Raw genomic sequence first — 18,994 nt, forward strand, 5'->3', positions numbered from 1 at the left:
GAGGAGGACACAATGGAGTTGTCAACCGTGATGGCGAGATCATGGAACGGGCAGTCCTTCCCCGGGAGGAAGAGCAGCTCCGTCTTGCCGAAGTTCAGCTTGAGGTGGTGATCAGTCATCCACACTGATATGTCTGCCAGACATGCAGAGATGCGATTCGCCACTCATAAGGCTCGTTGATGACATGAGCCCAGACCTTTGTGACTAGGTGTGTTGGTTGAGTGTAAAGGAATTGGAGAGGGAGGGTGAGATTCCAACATGAGCCCAGACCTTTGTGACTAGGTGTGTTGGTTGAGTGTAAAGGAATTGGAGAGGGAGGGTGAGATTCCAACATGAGCTCAGACCTTTGTGACTAGGTGTGTTGGTTGAGTGTAAAGGAATTGGAGAGGGAGGGTGAGATTCCAACATGAGCCCAGACCTTTGTGACTAGATGTGTTGGTTGAGTGAATAGGCCAAGTTTTGGATGTATCTTGCTCTGAGCTGCAGAGGGTTAGAGCCAGAAGAAGTGAAGTAGGGGGATGCAGGGGTGAAAGGGAGTTAGTTTGGACCGGTGTCAAAAGGTCTGTGAGACAGGAGGGAGAGAGGGGAAGAGGCTGCTTTCAATTAAAGACCTGGCAGGACTGGATGCTCAGTAGTTTGACTCTGGTGAAAAGAGGCCAAAGTTCAATAGCTGTAATGTAATCCACATAATTACATGTATTATTTATTTTACATTATGACACTTCCAAACCAACAGAAAGTCCGCTGGATTACACCATAGCGATGGAATGTGCTGTGAGTGACAGTGCACCTTTAAGGATTGCCAGGATCTGGGCATTCTGTAGCGTTCTCAGAATAACTCTGAGATAAAACATTGTCCAAGGAATGAAACATGTTTATAAAGAGTAAACACAGAAGATAAATATTTGGTAATTGGCAACAGTATGCTTCTTTATTTTGTTCATCTAACATGTGCAGTGCAGTATCACTCAGCTCCACAGTGTTTTCATTTGAAGACGACTAAACAAACACCTCTTTTTGAACAAGTATGCTAGGCCTCCCTTCCTGTTGTCTCCGTGTTCACTGACTCACTCCTCTCTGTCTCAATGTTTTCCTGTCTCAGGGCCTTTGTCAGTTCCCCCTTGCCTTCAAACTGTAATCTAAAATGTGTCACCATCCCTGGATGTGTTTTTTCATTAATCAATTGATATGGGATTAAGCAAAATGACAGCGTAGAGCCGAGGAGTAACTGACTCCTCTCCTCTTCAGTTTGATAATGCCTGTGAGTTGGCCTCTCTGGGGCAAAGAGCTGGTGTGTAGGAGGTTTGGGAATGTACTTTGATTACAGCAAAGGATGCTGGTAGAGCAGGCAGGACCTGTGGTTACAGTGGATTATACTCCAGCTGAAATGTATACATACTGTGCTCTGCCCTGCCTCACTCCCCCATCTCTCTCTCTCTCTCTCTCTCTCTCTCTCTCTCTCTCTCTCTCTCTCTCTCTCTCTCTCTCTCTCTCTCTCTCTCTCTCTCTCTCCCTCTGTCTCTCTCTCTCTCTCTCTCTGTCTCTCTCTCTCTGTCTCTCTCTCTCTCTCTCTCTCTCTCTCTCTCTCTCTCTCTCTCTCTCTCTCTCTCTCTCTCTCTCTCTCTCTCTCTCTCTCTCTCTCTCTCTCACTCACTCACTCACACCACTCACTCTCTCTCTCTCTCCCCCATCTCCCCCATCTCTCTCTCTCTCTCTCTCTCTCTCTCTCTCTCTCTCTCTCTCTCTCTCTCTCTCTCTCTCTCTCTCTCTCTCTCTCTCTCTCTCTCTCTCACTCCCCCATCTCTCTCTCTCTCTCTCTCTCTCTCTCTCTCCCTCTGTCTCTCTCTCTCTCTCTCTCTCTCTCTCTCTCTCTCTCTCTCTCTCTCTCTCTCTCTCTCTCTCTCTCACTCACTCACTCACTCACTCTCTCTCTCTCTCTGATCTCTCTTTCTCTCTCTCTCTGATCTCTCTTTTCTCTCTCTCTCTCTCTCTCTCTCTCTCTCTCTCTCTCTCTCTCTCTCTCTCTCTCTCTCTCTCTCTCTCTCTCTCTCTCTCTCTCTCTCTCTCTCTCTCTCTCTCTCTCTCTGTCCATCATTCTCTCTCTTCAACCACAAAGTACAGCTCTTTCTGTAGCTGAAGCAGAGGGGTGGCACAGAGAGCTGGAACAGGGTGAGTGTGCTGCGTGGCAGTGGCTTTGTGGATGCAGCTCCAAGACTTGGGCTGTTGGCTCGAAGAGTGGAAAGGAGACCACAGGCATGAATTGGATTTCAAGTGGAAAGGCCTGTGTATCAGTGAACGACAGCTGCTTACCAAATTTCCACTCACTTAACCATCCCTGATACCAGCCATTACCTATTGTCCAATACCTATGACATGACGCCCTGAGCATAGACAATCTTTATTGAACGATCACCATACATAGATAGGTATGAGTGGGTTGCAAAATTCCGGGAACTTTCAATAAATTCCCTGGTTTCCCAGCAATCCTGGTTGGAGATTTCTGGATTTCCTGCTTATTCCCTTCTTATTCTGGGGATCCTCCAACCGGGATTTCAGAAAAACCAAGGAATTTTACAACCCTATGTACCTTCATTATTATCTCTATAGCAAAAATACATCTGTGTTTTCTGCATCAACAATATTCCATTTTGTTGAGCCGTTGTTTATCGTTGACTCTAGCCTATTAGCATTCCCAATATCACTGTATAAGATACTGCTGTATTTACTGTAGGTCACAGGTGATTGATGGCACCTTAACTGGGGAGGACGGCTCATAGTAATGGCTGGAACAGAATACATGGAGTGCTATCGGAACACATCAAACACGTGGTTTCCATGTTTGACACCATTCCAGACATTATTATGAACCGTCCTCCCCTCAGCAGCCTCCTGTGCTGTAGATTATTTTGGCATTTCAGGTTGTGAGTTTGACTCAATATATTGTCACAAGAAATTTCTTGTCAATCGAGTAGCAAAACTAATGGATAACTTTACAGAGTTTAGTGCGAACTGAAAAGTAACCCCCCCCCCGAATATCCTACAAACTGGAATAGTGGGAATACTGTTGTTACTGTTGTTGCCTAGCAACTGTTTCAGCTCTACTTCAAAGTTTTCTTGATTTTTTTTGTTTGTTGCAATAAGATTTAAACTTTAGTGAACTGCAGTGATATGGTGCATTATGAGACACGGTGCATTACGCTTTTATTTATTTATTACTGTGCATTGTCACGCTTGATAAGTGTTCTCTCATGTTACATTTTAAGTTTGAGTTTGAGATCAGTTGTTTTCCATTACAAACTCAGGCAAACAAACACATTCGAAAGAAAATGAGCACATAAACCACTGCAGGAAAGGCCCCAAAATATGCCTGTACGATAATACAGGACTACTGGCTTGGTTTTAACGAGACCTTTCATGAGATACAGGCTCAACCAGTCAAATTGTTCCCTCTCCACCTCGCTGTGGTTTGGGGAGGAGGAGGGTGCTCTCTGTGGTCTGGACCCTCTAAACTACACACATGATTTCACTAACAGCTGTAGTGGCTTATTGAGGCCAGATGTGAGGCTCATGGGGCTGAAGCTGCAGCGCTGGGGAAAGGGCAGCCTGGGGACAGGCCTAAGCACTCAGAAGTCAATAGAGAGGGGCATTGTCATGCATGCTGCAACCCTTTCTATGGTGACTTGAGCAAATTAACAGGGAGTAGGCATCAATTTACACGTAGATTCCTCCGTAATAGTCAAATGTTTTGTTTGCCAAGTCTCTCTCTCTCTCACTCTCTGTGTGTGTGTGTGTGTGTGTGTGTGTGTGTGTGTGTGTGTGTGTGTGTGTGTGTGTGTGTGTGTGTGTGTGTGTGTGTGTGTGTGTGTGTGTGTGTGTGTGTGTGTGTGTGTGTGTGTGTGTGTGTGTGTGTGTGTGTGTGCGCGTGTGCACGTGTGCGCGTGTGTGTGTGTGTGTGCGCGTGCACGTGTGTGTGTGTGCATGCTTGTCATGAACATTTCCAACTTGACTTGTTTTACAAAGAAAAACAACAGGGGAATGATCATTTTTGTCTGATCCCTGGAAATGCCCATTAACCATTTTGGAAGTTAAAATATGATGTGAGAGTTGAACTCGGCAGAGCAGTTTGGAACCCTCTTTCTTATTTGTCTATTAACTCATTTACTGCCTGGTGACGTCAGGCAGTCTTTTCAAACAGCTCTGACACTAACACCTCTGACACTCATTTTCACAATTTCACAGTATTATTCTGACATCATAAGATACGTCTACAATACAGCAACGTCTCAAGTCGTTTTCAGACGCAGGCGATGGCTGGGTGTGTAGGTTGGCTTCTGTACCAGCATGATGCTTTAAAATTATATTCTAGTACAGCTGAAGGTTTTGGCAAAGACCGAGAAGAGGATGAGGATGTCTGTTTCACTCAGTGACCATTCTTGTTATTGATTAAATAATCCAAACACATTCTGTCAGCACAAGAAGAATGTTTGTTGTCTTACCCTGGAGACATTTGACTATCTGCTATGACTGAGTGTGCAAAGCTGTCATCAAGGCAAATGGTGGCTACTTGGAAGAATCTAAACATTTAAAATATATTTTTATTTGTTTGGTTACTACATGATTCCATATGTGTTATTTCATAGTTTTGATGTCTTCACTATTATTCTAACTATTATTCTACAATTTAGAAAATAGTTTAAAAAAATAAAGAAACCCCTTGAATGAGTAGGTGTGTCCAAACTTTTGACTTGTACTGTATATATGAACTAATTTGTTTGATTTTTGCACTCCTATAGCCACTGGGGGGCAGTGGTGGCTTCTATGGGGTAGAGTGCAGTTTCAACCACATCACCCAAACAGAGGCAGCCTCTCAGGCTGACTGACTGACTACAACACAGGCTAATGTTTAACATTGGCCATAATGTTTCCAGCTTCTGAAATTGCCATCATAATATCTCATTTCAAAGGCTGAATTGAAAATATTAATGGACGCTTAAATTATTTATTGATATTGAGGTTAATGAAGTTTAAATGCAGCAATCCTAACAATATACACTATATTTACAAAAGTACGTGGACATCCCTTCAAATTAGTGGATTCATCTATTTTATCCATACCTGTTGCTGACAGGTGTATTAAATTGAGCACACACCCATGCAATCTCCATAGACAAACATTTGCAGTAGAATGGCCTTACTGAAGAGTTCAGTGACTTTCAACGTGACACCATCATAGGATGCTACCTTTCCAACAAGTCAGTTCGGAACATTTATTTCCTGCTGGAGCTGCCCCAGTCAACTTTAAGTGCTGTTATTTTGAAGTAGGTGCAACAACAGCTCAGCCACAAAGTGGTAGGCCACACAAGCTCACAGAGCGGGACCACCGAGTGCTGAAGCGCATAGCAGTTGCAACACTCACTAACCAAGTTCCAAACTGCCTCTGGAAGCAACGTCAGCACAACAACTGTTTGTCGGGCGCTTCATGAAATGGGTTTCCATGGCCGAGCAGCCGCAGACAAGCCTAAGATCACCATGCACAATGCCAAGCGTCGACTGGAGTGGTGTAAAGCTCACCGCCATTGAACTCTGTAGCAGTTGAAACGCGTTCTCTGGAGTGATGAATCACACTTCACGATCTCGGCAGTCTGACGGACGAATCTGGCTTTAGCGGATGCCAGGAGAACGCCGTTGTCCACAGACTTCTGGTCATTCAGTGTAACACTCACGACATGTGTGTCTCTAATACACCCTGGCTCCACTCCAACCCCATGAGTAGGCAGGACCCATAGGGGATTACTGCTTCTGAACTGCACGCTCGTGAAATTGCCCGAGTCTAATAATGTACAGTATGCAATCTAATTAATAAGGATACTTCCAGGGAGAACCTGACATCATCACAAATGACAGACTCCACCTAGAGGCTATTTCATTCTATCAAATGGTAAATTAATATTACAGAACTGGACTGAGACCATATCCGGCACTATAAAGACCTTGTACCGTAGTCCAGTATGGAAAATGCCTCCCAATATCATTCTGGTTTCCATTTTTTGTGACTGGCATGTTATCATTGTCCCATGATGATAGTACTGCCTGGCATGTTATCATTGTCCCATGATGATAGTACCGCCTGGCATGTTATCATAGTCCCATGATGATAGTACCGCCTGGCATGTTATCATTGTCCCATGATGATAGTACCGCCTGGCATGTTATCATTGGCCCATGATGATAGTACTGCCTGGCATGTTATCATTGTCCCATGATGATAGTACCGCCTGGCATGTTATCATTGTCCAATGATGATAGTAGCGCCTGGCATGTTATCATTGTCCCATGATGATAGTACCGCCTGGCATGTTATCATTGGCCAATGATGATAGTACCGCCTGGCATGTTATCATTGTCCCATGATGATAGTACCGCCTGGCATGTTATCATTGTCCCATGACGATAGTACCGCCTGGCATGTTATCATTGGCCAATGATGATAGTACTGCCTGGCATGTTATCATTGTCCCATGATGATAGTACCGCCTGGCATGTTATCATTGTCCAATGATGATAGTACCGCCTGGCATGTTATCATTGTCCCATGATGATAGTACTGCCTGGCATGTTATCATTGGCCAATGATGATAGTACCGCCTGGCATGTTATCATTGTCCCATGATGATAGTACCGCCTGGCATGTTATCATTGTCCCATGATGATAGTACCGCCTGGCATGTTATCATTGTCCCATGATGATAGTACTGCCCGCTTTGTAGACTGAAATAAGGATATTCATTTTTGAATTGCTTAGATCTTTGGAAACACAACAATTAGGATCGCAAAATTTCTGAAGCATGCAATAAATTCCCTGGTCATTTAATAAAAGTTACAAAAATTGTGCAACCATAATTCTAGTAGTTCCAACCCATCTTGGAAGAACACCCGACAGCAAATATGATTGGAGGATGGCTCCAGTAAAGAAGATGGGGTCCCTGTGATGAGGGTCGTGTTTTTCAAAGGAAACCATATGGTCGTTTCATCTACACCAGGGGGTTCATGGTCCTGTATTTCCTCTGCTCACATCTCCTAGCCTTCGGCAGGGGCCCGTTCTCCGAAAGCACAGTGTGGTCGAGGAACATAGGAGGAAGTTCTGTCTTCCTCAAGTGGCTTCAATTAGAGACCGTCACAATTACAGAGGGAGGGAGTACAAGTGGTCAAACCTGCCAAGCTCAAACTCCAACTGGATTACAGGGACAGGGACATGGAGGCTACCACAGCGAGCTAGGCTACTTGGTGATTCCTAACCCACCCAACCAAGGGTTATTTTAGGAACTCTCCGGTTTCTGTGTCTGGACTGATCTAATTTCACTCCGTTCAACCCAATGACTGATTCAACCTCTTCAGACTAGAATACCATACTGCCGTAGGATGCAAATGTTTGTTTTGTATGGTTTCACTTCCAAGGCCCCATGAAGGCCCTTATATGTTGATAAATACAAATGCTTTCAACACTATTAATCTATACCACAACAAAGAGCACTATAGTTTGTGGTGATTTGTATTCTGCTTTAGCTGAATTGTCTTTACTGCACTGTGGGATTGCAAGTGTCATTCCTCCTAAACTGGCTATTACTTGACACATGATTTGAATAAGTGTATTGCTTTGCTGCTTGCTGGTGGATGGCATGAAACCACATAACTGGTGAACGACAGACAACGTTGGTAGATAATAACTCCCAATAAAGTGCATATTGCAGCTTTAGAATAAGTTAATATTGAATGTCTTATATATTTACACTGTTCAGAGCAAACGCTAGTCTAAAGTAATTTTTATTTTTCAGTGTTCTCCATGTACTGTATTTCTGCATGTTAACAATATAGTGAACAACTTGTTTACAGTGACACTGTTTTGATATTGTCCCCAAGCATCATGTCTCTTGTTTGAAATCTCTGTTTTTACAATATCTGTAACGGCGTTCTTCGTTTGTTGAAAGAGAGTCGGACCGAAATGCAGCGTGGTGGTTACTCATGTCTTTAATGAATGAATAGCGGTACATGAAATAACTGATACAAATACAAAACGGAATGGAACGTGAAACCTAATTACAGCCTATCTGGTGAAACTACACAGAGACAGGAACAATCACCCACCAAATACAAAGTGAAACCCAGGCTACCTAAATACGGTTCCCCATCAGAGACAACAAGAATCACCTGACTCTGATTGAGAACCGCCTCAGGCAGCCAAGCCTATGCTAGACACACCCCTAATCAACCACAATCCCAATGCCTACAAAAACCCCAATACGACAATACAATAACCCCATGTCACACCCTGGCCTGAACAAATAATTAAAGAAAACACAAAATACTAAGACCACGGCGTGACAATATCCAACTACATATCCTTTAATATTGGTTTTATATTGAGGAATAAACATTAGGTTTATGAAATTGAAACCTACTTATTTCTGTCTTAACATCTATAACTTATCAGGTTATGACTTCAAGGAACTTTCTGTTCTACATTAAAATAAATATGTCAATCATATTAGCAAAAAATTTTTTTTACTCCGAATAGTAGCAGATCTATAACGTTAATTCAGATCTCTTGGAACGGGAAGGTGTGCGGTTTATAAACGTTTATAACTGTTTTATTGCATGTTTTAATAACAAAGTGACGATTATGTCCACGTGAGGGAGTTTATATTTTTTATTTTTTATTTTGCAACATATTTAACTTTCACATTTTTCTCTTCCTTATTTTGTATCAAACATCTCTATCCGCCTTGAAAATCCAGCCTTCTCTCTAACATCTGGGTTTGGTAGAAAAATACTCGATTATGGGTGAGCCTTTTCCAACTACTATTAGGGTAGATTTAAGCGCATGCCAAAGGTGATCATATATAATCATTATTCAAAAACACCAAATGTGAAGACAAAACGGTATTTTAATTAAATCCATGTAATAATGCATTAGTAACTTAATGTAGCAATTATATTAGATCGTATTCTATGGTTTAGTGAGCAATAATGAGTTTGAATCCCCTTGTTGAAAGTGGTACGTTCCATAAAGGGATAGCTACCCAGCCTTGCTCATCCAGGAGAAAATAAGACCGTTCCTAATGTGTAGAGAGTGCCATGCGATTCAAGCAGTGAGTGCTCTGTTGGTTTATTTCGAGGATTTTGCGCAGAATTATAACTAATTAACACATACTTATAGGCCTATATGATAACCGCGGGAAAAAGAACTGCACGTGGTTGTGGATGTAACTGTTGCACTTTTAAGTACAGGTAGGTCCACGAGCCTGTGTTTCGTTACTGATCTCATTTTACGATGCTGCTGAAACATAGTGGCTAGCGTTTGAATCCGAAGCATGCTTTTTAAACCATGACTGGGCTTTATAAGACTTTTAAAACACCATGCAGTTTGTATACTGAAAGTGTCGATAACACACTAATAAGCAATAGGCAGTAGGACTGCATGCTTTAGTTGTATAATGCTTTTAGAAAGGGTGCATGAGGTCTTTGGCTGGATATGTAAGCAGCATAGTGTGATGCAAGGAGCCGCCGCCGCTCCTTTCAGAACAAAGCCAAAGGGGCGTTAAAAACATTAGTTATCTGATGGAAAAACAGACACATTTGCATTTGTGATCATTTCATTTAACATGTGAACGCCCTGGTCTTCATACATAGTTCCTTTTTTTTTGCCAAACGAAACGTTAATTATATTCCTCCATGTGCATCTATCTGATAACATCATGGGTATTTTCCTAGAGTTTATTACACCAAAACACAGACAGTAGACTAACTATCATGTAGGTTAATTGTCAACATTAACGTTTATCTTGGCAGATGAATGTTATCAAATGGACTAAAATAGTCTTCCAAGCAGGTCCTAACGTTACCAATTGGATTACTCTGGCTGCTTCACGAACAGGGTGTATTCGGCTCCGGGTTGTTTTCACATATAGGCTACCGTCTGACACATCTGTAACAGCTCCGGTGAAATATTGTCACGTGACCTCGCGTTTTTATCAGAAAAATATGCATATGAATTAGAAACATATTCCATTCTGTGACTAATTCATGTAATAGTGTACCCATTGCTTGTGATGTCCTTCTCAATAATTAAGACAACGGATTTCTTCATAATGCAATTTCAAATCACGTAGCCTATTTTATCCCAATGGAGTATTGATGGTTTCATAAGGGAGGAAACTGCAGGTGATACAATGTGTATCTTCACAACAATGAAGAGTATAGCCAAAGTTGGCAACAATTATATTTAAATAACAGGTTAAACGGAGATTGCATTTTACACAGGGTCAACACACGGGCAGCCCTGCACACGTGTCACAAAACATTTGTCTCTTGTCTGATGTCTGGTTGTCTTTGTTATCATGGCAGCATAATGTCCGTTTCCAGACTAATCACGATAGTTTGAGATTATTAGGGAAATAAACTAATGTAGGGACAACCTTTCACCCTCACTTAACCCCCCCATATGAATGAGGGATTTAGCCTATTCCCACAGGTTAAAGCACTAACAGCTGTATCTGCAGCATTCATGAATGGGAAAATTGGTTGTGGGAAAAAAGGCTACGGAACCCCTAATACACTACATTGCATACCTCAAAACCTGTTGTCTCAGCTATATCAGAGAGCAGATATGGCCAGCCAGGTCAGGCATGGGACCTTGAAATCACAGAAGCAAGATTCCACCCTGCATTTGTCATTGTATAAGCTTACAAAGGGGCATTAAGAGTTTCATGATATCATTGACTGAGTAAGTGTCCAGGCTGAGTTGGTCAGGGACAGTCATAGACATTGGTAATCACTGAGCAATAGCTTCTGTCTACAAGCCGTTTGTCAGTTTAATGTCATCCTCTCCATTGTCTGCTGCTGCTCTGCCATGAAGGTAACACACTTAGCTTTTATCTTTAATGACATCGGTCTTTTCCCCCCTCGGCAGGTGATTTCTGTCCCCCTCTTCCCAAAGGTAATGGGGGAGGTTTTTAATGGATACACCCTCCAGACGAGGTTACATATGATAGGTTACATGTAGAGTAGAAACACATTGAGTTTATTTATTGTTGAATAAAGGTTAAAACATGTTTTATTATAATGTGAACATCATGTGTTGATGCTCATGCTCACAGTTTTATCTTGGCCATTGTAATGGATAAAGTAATGCTACCCATTAATTAATTGTCTGACCAAAAACCAAAGGGAGCATCCCAATGGGAACACTCTGGTTTTCCATACCACTATCTGTGGCTGTGCAATGGAATATCCATTCCATACCCATGTTGTCCCTTAGCTCAATTTGTGGTACTGTTGAATCAGCTGTGTAATAAGCTAGTTTCCCTGAAGTGGTGTTTGGTGTGAGCGGTGTTTGGTGTGAGTGGTGTTTGGTGTGGGTGGTGTTTGGTGTGAGTGGTGTTTGGTGTGAGTGGTGTTTGGTGTGGGTGGTGTTTGGTGTGAGTGGTGTTTGGTGTGAGTGGTGTTTGGTGTGGGTGGTGTTTGGTGTGAGTGGTGTTTGGTGTGGGTGGTGTTTGGTGTGAGTGGTGTATGGCGTGAGTGGTGTTTGGTGTGAGTGGTGTTTGGTGTGAGTGGTGTTTGGTGCGGGTGGTGTTTGGTGTGAGTGGTGTTTGGTGTGAGTGGTGTTTGGTGGGGGTGGTGTTTGGTGGGAGTGGTGTTTGGTGTGAGTGGTGTTTGGTGCGAGTGGTGTTTGGTGCGAGTGGTGTTTGGTGCGAGTGGTGTTTGGTGCGGGTGGTGTTTGGTGCGCGTGGTGTTTGGTGCGAGTGGTGTTTGGTGCGAGTGGTGTTTGGTGCGAGTGGTGTTTGGTGCGAGTGGTGTTTGGTGTGGGTGGTGTTTGGTGTGAGTGGTGTTTGGTGTGAGTGGTGTTTGGTGTGAGTGGTGTTTGGTGTGAGTGGTGTTTGGTGTGGGTGGTGTTTGGTGTGGGTGGTGTTTGGTGTGAGTGGTGTTTGGTGTGGGTGGTGTTTGGTGTAAGTGGTGTTTGGTGTGAGATGTGTTTGGTGTGAGTGGTGTTTGGTGTGAGTGGTGTTTGGTGTGGGTGGTGTTTGGTGTGAGTGGTGTTTGGTGTGGGTGTTGTTTGGTGTGAGTGGTGTTTGGTGTGGGTGGTGTTTGGTGTGAGTGGTGTTTTGGTGTGGGTGGTGTTTGGTGTGGGTGGTGTTTGGTGTGAGTGGTGTTTGGAGATCGGTTTGCAACGCCAGGATAGTTGGTTCGATTCCCTGGAACACCCATACTCGTTTGGATAAAAGTGTCTGCTAAATGGCACATATTATTATTTATTAATTATGGACAACATTGGGCCAGTGTCTCAGCCAGGATGCCTGTTCTCATGTCTGGTGTAACAGTGGGAGAACAGAGGGAACTGCTGACCCTGGAATCATACAGAATGATAAACAGGACTAAAATAACAGACAGAGGAAACAATCACATGACACTTAGAGTTCCTCTTTCCTCCTCTGTGATGGACTTAGCACCATTGAGATAGAACCGTTCCAGAGCTTCACAGAAACCAGAACCCAGAAGCCTGATTTAGATGTAGTCATGTGTAATGTATGCCAATGCCAGTTGCATACTCAGATCTAGTCTTTAGTTTGGGTGGATGTTTTATCAATTCACCACATACTGTAAGTGCTAATGTACTTATTCTTAAAATAGATGCAAGCTCTATTCCTCCCAAAACATTTACATTTTTCTGGCAAAAATATAAGTTAATTATGAAAGGAAACATCTTGGTGTTCATGCCCCATCTGCAGTAGTTTACTGTATGCAGTAAGAGGCAACGTACCATTATGTGAACTAATGACTAGTGAGTGCCTTTGAAATGAAACTCTCAAATATTCTTGGTTTTGGTCATCTGTACCCATGAGTGGACAGCATCTTCAATAGGAAACAGAGCAATTTTTTTTTAAATCAAGTGCTGTTGACCCTCATTAGAGAAGTACTGGTGACAAGAGAGTGGTGTTTTCAGAGTCCTTGATTAGGTGAAAGGGCGATTGCCCTGATAGCGTCTTTGTGTTCACGTTTCACAGACTCTTTCCATTCCTAACGTTGTTTCTAAAAACATGGCCCCCTCTCATCTCCTCCTTTAAAGGAGATTGTGTTTGATGACAGTCAGCAGTAACTAGTCAGTATTTGGGGACCGAGTGGCGCAGTAGTCTATGGCGTCACTACAGACCTGGGTTCATCCCGGGCTGTATCTCAACCGGCCGCGATCGGGAGTCCCATAGGGCGGCCCAGCGCCGTCCGGGTTAGGGCAGGGTTTGGCCGGGGTAAGCCGTCGTTGTAAAAAATTATTTGTTCTCAGACTGACTTGCCTTGTTAAATAAAGGTTAAATAAATACAAACTTTTTTTTAACAGATTATTCTGATGTTCTCATCCCCTCCATCTTTCATTTGATCCAACTACACTAGCAGCTAGTTGTTAATGTACATAATGGTGTAATGGAGAAAGTGAGGAGTTGGGCTGAGGCTTGAAATTGCATAACCTGAATGCGCTTGTTCATTTTTATTAAGTAATCAGAAGATTGCCATTTAATATTGGGTGTGTGATCTGTCCCGTAATAGTTTAGATGTCACGACCCAAACAAAGCCGTTGGTAGGTATTGAGTAATGGCCTAGTGAAGCTATCACATATTACAAATCGCATCACATACCCTAGGGCCTAGGCTATGCTCCACACTAGTAAGTCTTTAGCTAAACCTTATCTCTGTCAAATGAGCTTGCTCTCGGGTGGTTAGGGGTTGCACCATATACGCGTACATGGACACGCACACACACACAACACGCGCACACACACACACACAACACGCGCACACACACACACACACAACACGCGCACACACACAACACACGCACGCACACACACACACAACACGCGCACACACACACACACACAACACGCGCACACACACACACACACAACACGCGCACACACACAACACACGCACGCACACACACACACACACATACACACACACACACACACACACACACACACACACACACACACACACACACACACACACACACACACACACACACACACACACACACACACACACACACACACACGCACACACACACACACACACACACACACATACACATACACACACACACATACACACACACACACATACACACACACACAGACACACACACACACACTCCCTCCCTCTCTCTTTCTACTGTAAAGATTACTGAATGAACTTGAGCCTGTAAAACCTGTAATTATTCTCACTGTTCGGGCAGGGAGGTCTTATTTCCCACTGAGGTTTCAAATGTTATTTACAGTTGTTATTGAAGTCAATCATTAGAGTCTGATTTTTAATTCAGCTGCAACACCATCTCTGCTTTTTAATTCAGCTGCAACACCATCTCTGCTTTGGAATTCTGAACCTTCAGGTCGAGATTCTCTGCTAAAGGAATTCAGCTTCTACTGGCACCAGTCAGTGCTCCTCTCTCTTCTGTGGTAATGAAATCATTGTGACTGCTGCTCAATAGTAATCCACAAGTCAGGAAATGTACTACAATACAGCATTGTATTGCAATGGGCAATGACTGGGGGGTTTGCGCTGAATTTAAAGGCGGCAAGTGGCCTCGTCTATTCTATTTCTGACCATTATGAGGGCTTTCTGTAGTCACAGACTTCTAAGGGAAGGGTGCATACTCAAGCTTCAGAATTGCTTTTTGCTCGATTTATATTTCCTATCGATCCCTGAGCAGTTTCACAGCCGATAGATATTTTGCATGCATTGAAACCTTCTACCATTTGTTATGAAATTTAAAACAGATTTATCAAACGGCGGCTGCTAATGAGAACGTGTTGCGCTGATCTTTGCAGCCGTAATGATTCTACCCGTTTGAGGTATTCATGAAGCGTGTTTCATTGTCATGAGTGGATGAAAGAAAAGCATGGGGAAATGTCTCTTTTCACACCAGACTATCACTGTCATTCTTGTCCACGTTGATCCATTCAGACCTGTGGGCACAACTGAATCATTTTCTCCATAAGGGTAATCAGTTTTGATAAAGGTTTTGATATTCCCAACTGTTATTGGATGTGGAATAAAAATGCATTAAAGGAGAGTACTGCCAGTAAAACTAAACTATATAATAAAACAAAATAAACGATGAGATGGATGATTGGATTTGTGATGAGTTCTGTGTTTTCCTGCCCTCTCTGTGACTAATACGTGAAGACTCATAATCAGTGAGGTCAGAGGCAACCTGACAAAGATATATTACTGAAACTCACCAAACACTGTGGACACACTAAATGAGTTGACAGGCAGAATATCAAGCAGTGCTTAGTAAGAGCTAGAGGTGTTGTCTGTCTCTGTCTGTCTGTCTCTATTTGTCTGTCTGTCTGTCTGTCTGTCTGTCTGTCTGTCTGTCTGTCTGTCTGTCTGTCTGTCTGTCTGTCTGTCTGTCTGTCTGTCTGTCTGTCTGTCTGTCTGTCTGTCTGTCTGTCTGTCTGTCTGTCTGTCTGTCTGTCTGTCTGTCTGTCTGTCTGTCTGTCTGTCTGTCTGTCTGTCTGTCTGTCTGTCTGTCTGTCTGTCTGTCTGTCTGTCTGTCTGTCTGTCTGTCTGTCTGTGTGCTGCTAATACCTGAAACCCCAAACAGATGATTAAAGAACCATTCTTCCTGTTTTCCTACTTCCTATCCCAGTCCTAGCCCAGGCTGTTGAGGTGCAATAAGGGTCTTTTCCTATCCCAGTCCTAGCCCAGGCTGTTGAGGTGCAATAAGGGTCTTTTCCTATCCCAGTCCTAGCCCAGGCTGTTGATGTGCAATAAGGGTCTTTTCCTATCCCAGTCCTAGCCCAGGCTGTTGAGGTGCAATAAGGGTCTTTTCCTATCCCAGTCCTAGCCCAGGCTGTTGATGTGCAATAAGGGTCTTTTCCTATCCCAGTCCTAGCCCAGGCTGTTGATGTGCAATAAGGGTCTTTTCCTATCCCAGTCCTAGCCCAGGCTGTTGAGGTGCAATAAGGGTCTTTTCCTATCCCAGTCCTAGCCCAGGCTGTTGAGGTGCAATAAGGGTCTTTTCCTATCCCAGTCCTAGCCCAGGCTGTTGATGTGCAATAAGGGTCTTTTCCTATCCCAGTCCTAGCCCAGGCTGTTGAGGTGCAATAAGGGTCTTTTCCTATCCCAGTCCTAGCCCAGGCTGTTGATGTGCAATAAGGGTCTTTTCCTATCCCAGTCCTAGCCCAGGCTGTTGAGGTGCAATAGGGGTCTTTTCCTATCCCAGTCCTAGCCCAGGCTGTTGATGTGCAATAAGGGTCTTTTCCTATCCCAGTCCTAGCCCAGGCTGTTGATGTGCAATAAGGGTCTTTTCCTATCCCAGTCCTAGCCCAGGCTGTTGATGTGCAATAAGGGTCTTTTCCTATCCCAGTCCTAGCCCAGGCTGTTGAGGTGCAATAGGGGTCTTTTCCTATCCCAGTCCTAGCCCAGGCTGTTGATGTGCAATAAGGGTCTTTTTTCCTAGCCCAGGCCCCAGTCTTTTCCTAGCCCTGGCCCAGGCCGTTGAGGTGCCATAAGGGTCTTTTCCTATCCCAGTCCTAGCCCAGGCTGTTGAGGTGCCATAAGGGAAACTTTCATTCCAGAAGCTCTGACCAGTGGGTGGGGGGTGGGGGGGGGGGAGGAGCGATGTCTGACCCACTGATCACTATAGCATTACCCTGTGGTCTGCTACAAATATATCGCAGCGCATCCTAATTTTCCACTGTTTGTTTGTATATTTTCCGTTGTTGTCATGTTCTCTTTTCCTTGTAGCAATACTTCCTAATTAACAAATGTGCTCAGGATTAGTGTTAGTGATGGCTATAAAGGTTTATTAGCAATCCATTGAGTGGAGGTAGTGGGACAGACAAGCCCTGGCACCAGCCCTACAATCAATACACTCCCCCAAACCTCCCTCACACTCACAGCTGTGTCAGTGGCTGACTTGCACATTTGGTCATTAATATCTCAAAATCGACTACAGTCAGGAGTTGGTGGTGGGGGGAGGGGGACACTGAAAAGTGATGAAAATTGAACAAGATTTTTCTCCATCTACTTTGAGGGGACACTACTTACTCATGTATTCAATACGGCAATCCATCCTAACCAACATGTCTTTTTCATTTCAGACATGAACCACTGAACTGAGACAGACAAAGGACTGCAATAAGCTCACGTGACGAGCTCTATTCTCCCACCACCAAAAGATCTCCATCATGACACCCAAATGGCTGGTGGTATTTGTCCTTTTTCTCCACTCTGGGACTAACAATACATTCCCCATGGTCCCGACCGAGCTCCCCCCTGAGACAGGCACCTACAGGGTCACAGACACCAGCCTGACTCATCTCACAGTGCACAGCCAGACGGGCGAGGTCTATGTGGGAGCAGTGAACCGCATCTTCAAGCTGTCTGCCAACCTAACAGAGCTGCGTTCACACATGACTGGCCCCGTGGATGACAACGCCAAATGTTACCCCCCTCCCAGCGTCCGAGCCTGTGCACATAAACTGGAGTCCTCTGACAACGTCAACAAGTTGCTGCTGGTTGATTACGCTGGCAACCGCCTGGTAGCATGTGGAAGCATCTGGCAGGGAGTGTGTCAGTTCCTGCGACTGGAGGACCTCTTCAAGCTGGGAGAGCCCCACCACCGCAAGGAGCACTACCTCTCTGGAGCCAGGGAGGCTGACGGCATGGCAGGAGTGCTGGTTGACAGTGCAGAAGGGAAGTGGAAGAATGAGAAGAAGGGGGGCAGCCGGCTGTTCATTGGGGCAGCCATCGATGGCAAGTCAGAGTATTTCCCTACCCTGTCCAGCCGTAAACTGGTCACTGATGAAGAGAGTGTTAACATGTTCAGTCTGGTCTACCAGGATGAGTTTGTGTCATCACAAATCAAGATACCCTCCGACACCCTGTCCCTCTACCCGGCGTTTGACATTTACTACGTGTATGGATTCTCCAGCCGTACCTACATCTATTTCCTGACGTTGCAGCTGGACACACAGCTCACTCAGATGGATGCCACCGGTGAAAAGTTCTTCACCTCCAAGATAGTGCGGATGTGTTCCAACGACACTGAGTTCTACTCTTACGTGGAGTTCCCCCTGGGCTGCACCAAGGATGGGGTGGAGTACCGGCTGGTCCAGTCCGCCTACAAGCACCGTCCAGGTCGGATGCTGGCCCAGGCCTTGGGGCTGTCTGAGGACGAGGATGTGCTGTTTGTGGTGTTCTCCCAGGGCCAGAAGAACCGGGCCAACCCGCCTCGGGAAACAGTCCTGTGTCTCTTTACCCTGCATCAGATCAACCTGGCTATGAGGGAGAGGATCAAGTCGTGTTACCGTGGGGAGGGCAAGCTGTCCCTGCCCTGGCTGCTCAACAAGGAGCTCCCCTGCATCAACACGGTGAGTCATCACCATTTCATTTCAGTAGTTCCGCTCAAATCAAGTACTTCTATCCTGCCTCAGGCCCCAGCCCCAGAGCAGGCAATATTCTGCTGGGTTAGCATTCATATTTCATCCATACCTCATTAACTTCAATAGCCCAAATTCTCCATGAATATATTGAAACATTTAACAGGCTTGCAAACACGTTCTAGGCATAGGATATCTTAGCCAGTCTCCACCTTATGACGCTTTGGTATTTTTACATCCAGAATCATATTTTGGGTGACTATACAACATGAAAAGTCACAGCTGATGTATACTATGATAAAAATTGAAGAATTTATATTCCAGTAAACGTTATCCGGGATAAACCGTAAGACAGAGCAGTTTATGTCGATGGAGGATTTTCTCCTATGAAGCTGACTCCAGTCATATCACTGTACTGTGAGGCAACTCGTGAAACATACAGTGAAGTAGTGATCCATCTAAATACTGTGCAGCAGGCAGGGCATTTAAACGGATGCATCTTTATAAGGGCACCTCTCTCAAGGATTTAAATCAAGAACAGTTGAAGAGCTGCTGCCA

General features: G+C 44.3%; 1 protein-coding gene across 5 annotated transcripts in view; it reads left to right on the forward strand.

Moving 5' to 3' along the window:
- The first annotated feature begins 9,096 nt into the window (after window positions 1-9,096).
- Window positions 9,097-18,994, forward strand: part of plxna3 (plexin A3) — a 194,003-nt gene continuing 184,105 nt past the window's right edge. For all 5 annotated transcript variants that reach the window (XR_006840871.1, XR_006840870.1, XM_046364908.1 and 2 more), the window contains exons 1-2: window positions 9,097-9,285; window positions 17,156-18,427. Coding sequence is in view for 3 of the 5 variants with exons in the window: in XM_046364908.1 (XP_046220864.1) it covers window positions 17,243-18,427 (1,185 nt within the window). In the remaining 2 variants the exon portion in view is untranslated. The remainder of the gene's footprint in view (window positions 9,286-17,155; window positions 18,428-18,994) is intronic.

The sequence above is a fragment of the Oncorhynchus gorbuscha genome, linkage group LG10 (genome assembly GCF_021184085.1).
Source record: "Oncorhynchus gorbuscha isolate QuinsamMale2020 ecotype Even-year linkage group LG10, OgorEven_v1.0, whole genome shotgun sequence".
Classification (NCBI taxonomy): domain Eukaryota; kingdom Metazoa; phylum Chordata; class Actinopteri; order Salmoniformes; family Salmonidae; genus Oncorhynchus; species Oncorhynchus gorbuscha.